The sequence below is a fragment of the Pyxicephalus adspersus genome, chromosome 4 (assembly GCF_032062135.1).
Source record: "Pyxicephalus adspersus chromosome 4, UCB_Pads_2.0, whole genome shotgun sequence".
In the NCBI taxonomy this organism is placed as follows: Eukaryota; Metazoa; Chordata; class Amphibia; order Anura; family Pyxicephalidae; genus Pyxicephalus; species Pyxicephalus adspersus.
The window spans coordinates 131,449,182-131,457,971 of NC_092861.1; the positions used below are offsets into that span (position 1 = coordinate 131,449,182).

General features: G+C 40.3%; 1 protein-coding gene across 1 annotated transcript in view; it reads right to left on the reverse strand.

The window, feature by feature from the left end:
- Window positions 1–354, reverse strand: part of PLCB1 (phospholipase C beta 1) — a gene marked incomplete in the record, with an annotated part of 348,446 nt that extends 348,092 nt beyond the window's left edge. The window contains 1 exon segment of the mRNA XM_072409642.1: window positions 107–354. Coding sequence (XP_072265743.1) covers window positions 107–205 — 99 coding nt within the window.
- Window positions 355–8,790: the final 8,436 nt, after the last annotated feature.

Sequence of the window (8,790 nt, forward strand, 5' to 3'; positions counted from 1 at the left end):
CAGGACATTGCAGTGCAAGCTCTGGGCACATGTTGCCATGCCCAGCATTGATCTGTCACCCACAATGCTGTGTGATCCCCATGCAAGGAATGCCATGGCTACTTACATCATCCCATTTGATACACTTGGATCCCTTCTTCAAGGTGTCAGAGACGCAGACACGTTTGAGCTGCAGAGCATGAACCCCAGGCTGAGCCCCAGCCATGTCCACACATTTATGCTTCCACACGGAGATAGGAGATCCTGCCAGGCCAGTGACAGATCAGGCAGTATGTCAGCATGCACAGCAATAGCAAAGAATGGAAGCGCAGCTGACAGCCTGAGCTGTGGAGATACCCGTGTTCACAGCCTACTCCTCCAGCTGCCTCCTCCTCCACATAGAACCATTCAGCACTTCACCCCCTCCTTCCCTTTGGCATACACACAAGAGAGAAGCATACACATACATATGCATACGCCTTGTCCTTCCCTGCAATCACAGCAAGCCAACTTTATAATTAGGCTGCCAGGACTTGCGAAATAGCACCATCTACAGGACAATAAGCGGTACTACATCGAGAGACATTCATCTTGGTGAATTACACTGGGGACACATTTTTTATTGAGTTAGATCAGGGGTGTCAAAGCCAAATCGGCCCCCAACGTCCTTTTTTTGGGCCCTCAATGGAATCCTAAATATGAACTGCAGCTGCATTGAAATAGCACCGTTACTACAATTCCCGGCATCACTCGCGTCTATAGACCAGCTCTCTGCCTATGCGTGGCCCCGCATTGGACTATTTTATAGAATTGTAGTGGCGGCGCTATTTTAATGAAGAGGAAGTTACACTCATAAGATTTAGCTCCACATTGGTCACGTCTGGCACTCACCCCCAGCTGTACTTTTCCTTGCTACAAGGAATGGACTTGAATGGTTTCTCCAAGGCATGGACTTGAACAATTATTATTGTTAAAAGTGCAAAAAGGTTACCATTGACATTTAACTCAGAAGACTACAAATAGAGAAAGATAGGGAAAAAAAAACTTAAGCCTCTTTTTCTATTATAAGCTTGTTCCAGATTGAATGTGAAGCAAAACCTCTTTGTTTCCATATGAAAAGGGTTTATATCCAATGAGAAGAAAAACTTCCTTTATTTCTTCAATAAATTTCAAGGTTGGCCCGTGACTTTGTCTAAGTTTTTCATCTTGTTCCACTGTGTATTTGAGTTTGACACCCCTGAGTTAGACCTTACACTTGTTTTTTTTACTCATTTTTGGGAGGTGAATCCAGAAATGGTCCCAATGTTTTTGCTATCACATCCAGTTTTTATGACATTAAGTATTATCATTACATTAAGTAGGGGTAGCAAATGACAGACTAATACAGACAGTGACACAGGAGGAGAGAACCCTGCCCCGAAGAGTTTACAATCTAGGAGCTGGAGGAAGTCTCACACAATACGAGGGGGGATATGTAGTGGTGTAGTGATGGTTTTAAGAGACAGAAGAAGCCGGGTAGGCAAGTTTGAAAAGATGGGTTTTGAGTGCTCTTTTAAATGAGCAGAAAGTAGGAGCAAACCGGATAAGACGAGGAAGACCATTCCAGAGAGTTGGGGCAGCTCTAGAAATATTAAAGAGGATTTATGCACCACCAACATATTACACAGAGCTGTTCATTAAATAGGGATTGCAAGTGACAGACAGATATAGACAGTGACCTAGGAGGAGGAGAGGACCTTGCCCCGAAGAGCTTAAAATCTAATCCAGCGGACCCCAACCTGTGGTCCTTGAACCACTGGTTGCCCCTGGGAAAATTTTGGTGGACAATTTTGGCGGCCAGAGCTGGGGACCACGTTTCTCCTATGCATCGCAGGCCCAGGGCAGTGGGCCGGCCCTGACCTGTGATGGGAGAGTGGGTGGGTGGGTTCTGGCATCATGACGTTACTCTGGGGGAAGTTTCTTCCCCTTTAAGTGACACACGGCTCCCCGCGCTGTCCAGTATCAGTAAATTTAGTGGTCCATGACGTCCAAAAGGTTGGGGACCAATGATCTAATCTACCTTTTTGGTATTAGGTCTATTTATGGAGGATCTAGAACCTACATCTCCCTGGGAGTGATGGTTAGCTGGCTCTTGTTGCCAGGAAGACGTCCAATTCTAGTGAAATAGAAGCCTATCATTTAACAGATGGGTTTTTCCAGGGATGCCAACTGGAATTTCGACCAATGGGCAAGTTTAGCACCCAATTGCAAAAGAGTTTTAAAACAGATAATACTCAGAGAATAGGAGGTTCAGGGTTCCCTTGGAATACAGTGTCATAGTGCAGGGCCTGCTGGCCCTCTGGTTCCCTGGCTTGGCATGGCTGGGGCCCCACCAAGAAGACTGCTAGGAAGAAGAAAAAGGTTCTCAAAATTTTGAAGCCCATTATATATTGAGAGGGTCAGCTAAGCATGATAGAGGGACATGGATCTGAAGGAGGGCCAGTTCTTTCAAATCATTTATGTTCCTGAATTGTCAACACGTCACAAAGACTTTTCATGGAAATCGCAATTTGACATTTCAAAGTGCATTTTGAAAGAATTGTCGCTGGGAGGGCTGGGCTGGAGGATTTTTAGACTTATGGTCCAACAAAAGAACTAAAAGGAGCTGAAACAGCAATAAGTTTTGGGTGAGGTTTTAGGATAACCTGTCAATTTGACACTAACTGGAAAAAGTTTGTGCCCATTCAGGATGAAGTGGCAGTGTCTCTTGCAAAGTGTCTCCCTCACCTGACTTTCCTATACCACCCTTACCACTTCTTCCTTTGTAGCCCGTGCTAAAAACATTTGCAGTTTTGTACAAAGGAAAAAGTGGTCAGTAAACACAGCCAAGGTGGGTATATTATGGCGGGGGGGGGGGGGGGGCTTTGCAATAACGCCATCACTTTGTCAAGACAAGATGACTGTTTTTTTTTTTCAAAACCAGTTTATTTCACAGACAATAAGTTATGTAACTGGGTATGTTTAAGGATCCTTTGATTTCAGTCAACTAACAATACAGAATTTTCTTCCCCCAGCTCTGGCAATGCCATGTATAAGGCAATGCTGGTGGGTGCAGAAGGGATTTGGGTAGGAAATATGTTCAGATATACTTGGAAATGGAGTAGAAACTTCCTGACAACCAACATATATGTCTACAGAAAGGTTTTCTCCACATAACCAGAGACCAGGAGACTTTTTGTGCTGCTGTTTATGCCACGGAGCTGACATTAACTTGCCTTAGTTGGGGTCTAGTGCTGTTTGGGTAACATTAGCAGCATGGGAGGTCCAATGGATGTCGGAGAATTGTTGTTGGAAATGGCCTTTCGTAGCTGTAACTAGTGACAGATGAATGAACAAGTGCTGCACACACAGAACTGCTCTGTTCTATGGAGAAGGAAGGAGAAAGGATGGGCTAGCAGCATCCCACTGTGCTCTCCTCCATTGAAATGCACAGCAGTATTTCCCATTCACCTGTTCATCAACTGCTGTGGTGGATTGATGAACGACATCGGGGGGGGACAGAGCACAGGTCAGATTTTTCCTGAAACGAGTGTGACTGTTAATCTTTGGCAACAATTTTCTGATGAGTGTAGTAAGCTTAAGGATCAAACTGCGTACAAATATACACACTTTACTTGTGTCCTGTACTTTAATATTTTTTTTACTTTTCTCACAACAGTGACATGAAAGTAACATTAATAAAAGCAGAAGGCCTCTTTTAGAACTTTATGCTGTATAACTACACATATATACATTTTACGTTCTATACTTTTTCTTTTCACAACCGTAATACAAAGTGGCTGTGACAGTGACACAATAATGAAATGACAGTCACGTTTTTACAAGTGTTCAAACTGTGTAACATAAATTTAAGTTTTTTTCTGTTTATTTATTTTTTCACAATGTTGATATATAGTGGCTGTGACAAGTGACACAATAAAGAAATAAAAGCCCCAACAGAAAGTAATCCGATTAGAGTGAAGAGAATATTCCAATTCTCTAATTATCCCAGCAGCAGAATGTTAAGTCAATATGAGTCTTGTGAAAATGTTCAATATATTGCTTGAATTTGACAATGACGCTCATTTCATGTACATTGTGGGGTCGCTCCCTTCTGGCCTTGATCAGCTTTGTGTGAAATTAGAAATGTTCTCCTTGCTATCCATAATTTTTAGGCTGCAATACCTCTCCTCTCTCCATTTAAGGAACACACGTTTCTATTGAGATTAGAGGAAACAAATGTCATGGTGTTCATGTGTGGTGGTGCAGATGGCAATACATTGTATGTCAACACACAAAAAAACATATATTAATATCAATTTCTATTGACTTAAAAGGAAACATTTATGCCATAATACGGAGACAAGTGTGAGTTCTTCCCTAAGGCTAAACAGCAATTACATTCCATGGATCAGTATTTGACCTGGATTGACCTCATTTGCAACCATGTGCGTCAGGTGTGAAATCAACTTCAGGAAGTTCCCTAGTTACCTCCAGTCAGATTTTCCACCTGAGTGCACCTAAATGTACCTATAACACAAACATATTTGTACATATTGCAGTGAGAGGGACCCTGTCTGACTATAACAATGTTAAAAGAGAAGCATACCTACCCTACATAAGTGTGCTCCATCTTGAAACTGGTGCCCATGCAATTTTCAGCCTTGGAAGAAACCCATTCTAGAACAGCTATCATAAATGCACCTTGTTATTAATCAGCAATATATGCTATATGGAGGAGATTATATGATAAAGGATTGTGATTTATTGCAATGTGTACATGTAAACCACTTTCCCATTTTGAAAAATATGCGATCAGACAGGTGTTTATTGCAGAAAGGGACAGGCAATGTACTTTCTGCAACAACCGTTCTTACCTGCCTGATTGTCGCTCAGCTGTCAAATTTCATGCACAGCTCAGCGTTTGTTGGCAAAGATACCCAGCAATCCTGGCTTTTATTGCACATGCAAGAAATAAATGGTAGGAGTTACATCAGCCCAGCCCAGTCAGTCAGTATTGTCAATGATCTCCGGGAAGAGAAGAAGGAATAAGATTGCGATGCCTTGCAATGCATCAGTGACAGGTGAGTATGGTGGGTTTAGCTCTGCTTTAACTTACTGCGTACCTTTTGTAATTGTTTCCAATGATAGCCAACAAAAGTATAGGAATTTTGAGATATATATATATATATATATATATATATATATATAAGATGAGTGAGCCTGAAATAATAGTTCATCAAAAACATAAAAAGTGCTCTGACCATGTCTCTTTAAATTGTTTTTCCAGATATGATATATTAATATGATTTTCCAGATTTTATTAACCCAGCTTTAAAAATGCAGTCTATTGCTGATCAAAATATAATATTAACATATGCTTCTGCTTGCAAGATGCTGTTTACCCAAACTCCAAGCAGACCATTCTAAATCTCATGATGTTTTTACAACAAGAATTCAAATGGAAATCTGTTTCAAAAACAACTGAAGCATTACAGAATCCAATATAATTCAAGAAAAATGAGTTATGAGGACAGCATACCAATGTACACAGCAGCCTCTAATGTTACCAGTAAATCCCACTTCCAAACTTCCATTCGTCCTTTCATTGAATTATCTTTTCTAAGCAATCCTCTTTCATCTTCATGTCAGTTCATTTTGTCCTGTGAATTCCCTCTTCACTCAACTATTTCCTTTTATTTAAAGTAAAATAAGTCCACAATGAAACCTATTCTGGTGTGATATGATAAACTTTATTATTGTTCTATAAAGCTTAAAGCATGTTTCCTGGGCCGCTTTCCTTCCTACACACAAGGCTTAGCAAGCTTCTGTTTGGTGATGTAAAGAAGAACAGTGAACTATGTTCAATGCTGCAGAAAACAGCAATAACCAGGCCTGGTATTAGGTCTTATCCATCCCTTCTGTTACCCAACAATCCTCAGGTCATGAAACATGACCCTACAGACATTTAAGCTGATCTAATAAAGCAGACGTGAACTGAAAAAAAAACTTGCTCACCTTCACCTTTGCAGATGCGTTGATCCCTCCGGATATTTCCTGGATCAGGTACCACATCATCCTGGTATCCTCCTTTGTCCCCGCACAGAGGAAGCACAGGGCGCCGCCATCTTTTTTCCCCTTCTTTGGACTTCTTCACCCGATCTCGCACTGCTCAGGTGTGCGATCGGGTGACGTAGATGGGAAAAAAAGAGTGCCGATCTCACTGCGCATGTGTGAGATCAGCATTTTATTTACTCCAGCTCCTTCCTTCTGCATGCCTGAGATTTTAAAAAAAGTATACTCCCTTCCTCAAAAATGTTTTAAATTATATAAAAGGGTTTTCTACTCTATTACAGGTATTCAGAATGGAAATTCCTACTTGAAATTCCTCACATGAAAGAGTATTGAAAATTAATGGGGATTTGGTTTTTATATGGTTGAATAGTTAAAGGAAAAATTAATTAAAATTATTGAGCTAAAATGATTAACTCCTTTTTTATATCATATGTACTGAATTGCCATTTCAAACTGTAATCCAGTGCTTATGGGCATCTTAAATCTTCTTACCTACGTTCTTTAATAGGAAACTAAATTTATTGGAGGGTGGTGGGCTTCTGCCATTATAAGCAAGTATGTGACTATGGTACATATTACCTGTGTGCAGAGGCCCTACAGCAACAACAGGTCCAGGATTTGCCATCACCGGATCCTCGGAAAGGTGCCATTCATGAAGAGGGTGATCCTCTTTGTTCATTGGATGACCACTGATAATGTAACTCACATGCCCTGCTGCACACCGAGCCAAACTCCACATGGCACATGCAATGTACAGTGCAGAACTTAGTGTAGTATTTATATAGCAGTAACATATCATGCAACAATAGGCTAGCCATGTCCTAGCTGTCCCTCAAAGGGTCTCACAGTCTAATGCCCTTACCAGAGTTATTTGTCATTACTACAATCTAAAGTTAATTTGGGAGGAAGCCAGTTATTATGGATTGTTAACCAATGCACCAAAATGTATCTATTATTTTTTTTTCATCATTTTGGATAAAGTTGGAAAAAGTTACAATGTCACAAAGTTACATAGAAAGGTTGCACAAAGACCACAGATTAGTCATTTTTTTATACATGGAGATTATACCCCCCAATCACCTCTTTCATCTTCCATCACCTCTTTCATCATCTGTCTTCATAACTGAGCTCCTCCATGCCTCTTATTAGTTTAGTTGCTTTTCTCTACACTCCAATTTCAAATGTTCTTTTTGTGAATTGGTACCCAAAACTAGATTGTATATTCCAGATGAGGTATGAATAATGTTTTTTACTGGGCAGGATCTCTATCTTTGGCTTTTACACCTCTCAAAATACAAAATATTTGACATTAGAAACCACAGCTTGGCATTGCATGCCTGTGTTAAGTCCACGATCAACCAGAATGCCCATCCATCTTCATTATTTACTCCTTTTGTTGTATTCCCCCTAGAATATATGCTGCATGTGTGGTATTATTCCTAAAGGCATATCTATACATTTATCAGCCATAAACCTCATTCATCACTTAGTTGTCCAATCAAACAATGCACTCTGCTTGTAGAAACATCTTGTAGGGACCATAGCCTGGTGTCATCTACAAACACAGGAATGGTACTTTTATTTCAAACTCTATATCACGTTTAAATAAGTTAAACAGTAATGGTCTCACCACCGAACCCTGGGGTGCTCCTCTAATAACCTTAAATCAGAGTATAAATTAATAATTACTACTATCTGGACATGGTACTCTATTCATTTAGATATGAACTTTTTTAAGCCTATAAACCTTAACTTACACATTAGCTCCGGTGGGGTACAGTGTTAAATGCTTTTGCAAAGTCCACATATACTAATATCCACATTCATCTGTCTTTTTGAAAGTCCTGTTTTCTCATGCTGACTGTTACATATAACTTTGTTTTATAGCAAACACTAATCTATATGGTCCTTTATCAAACTCTTTCAGGATTTTATTACTAATCTTTTATCCTTTCTAAGAAGCTTTAGGCTGTGTACACATTGCATAATCATCACCCCAGATGAAAGGTTGTGCTTGCCTGGGGTAAAAATCTGACATGTGTACACAGTCGCCCAACATTGTTCATCAATTCACTGTGGTGGAGCAATGAATAACCGATGAGGATTATGCATGTTAATAGAGAAGAGCATAGCAAGGTGCCGCTTGCTTGTCCTCCCCTGCCTATCGAACAGAATGAACACTATGTGTACAATACTGATTTGTTACATCTAATATGTTTCGCAGGTTTACATTCAACTACCACAGTTATATCAGTGTAGGAAAATACCAGTAAAAACACAGGACAATGGAAACAATAGGCCTGAGTTATTAAAGCTCTCCAAGCCTTGAGAAGATACACTTTCATCAGTGAAGCTGGGTGATCCTGCATACCTGGAATACATTTCTTCAAAGTCATTTGCTAGCAAATGTTTTGAATCCTGGACAGGATCCTTTTAGGTATGATGGATCACCCAACTTCACTGTTAAAAGTGTATCCTCTCCAGCCTTGGAGAGCTTTAAAAAACTCAGGCCCAATGGGCCTGATTTATTATTGCTTTCCAAGACTGGAGAACAAAGATTATCATGGAGGAACCTGGGTGAATCAGCAGCCCTTGAATAGATCTGACCCAGGATAGAAAACATTTGCCAGCTAGTAGCAAATGATTTAAAAAAATCCATTCCAGGTTTGGAAAAACAATCCATTTCTGTCTTGGAAATCTTTATTAAATGAGCTTAAA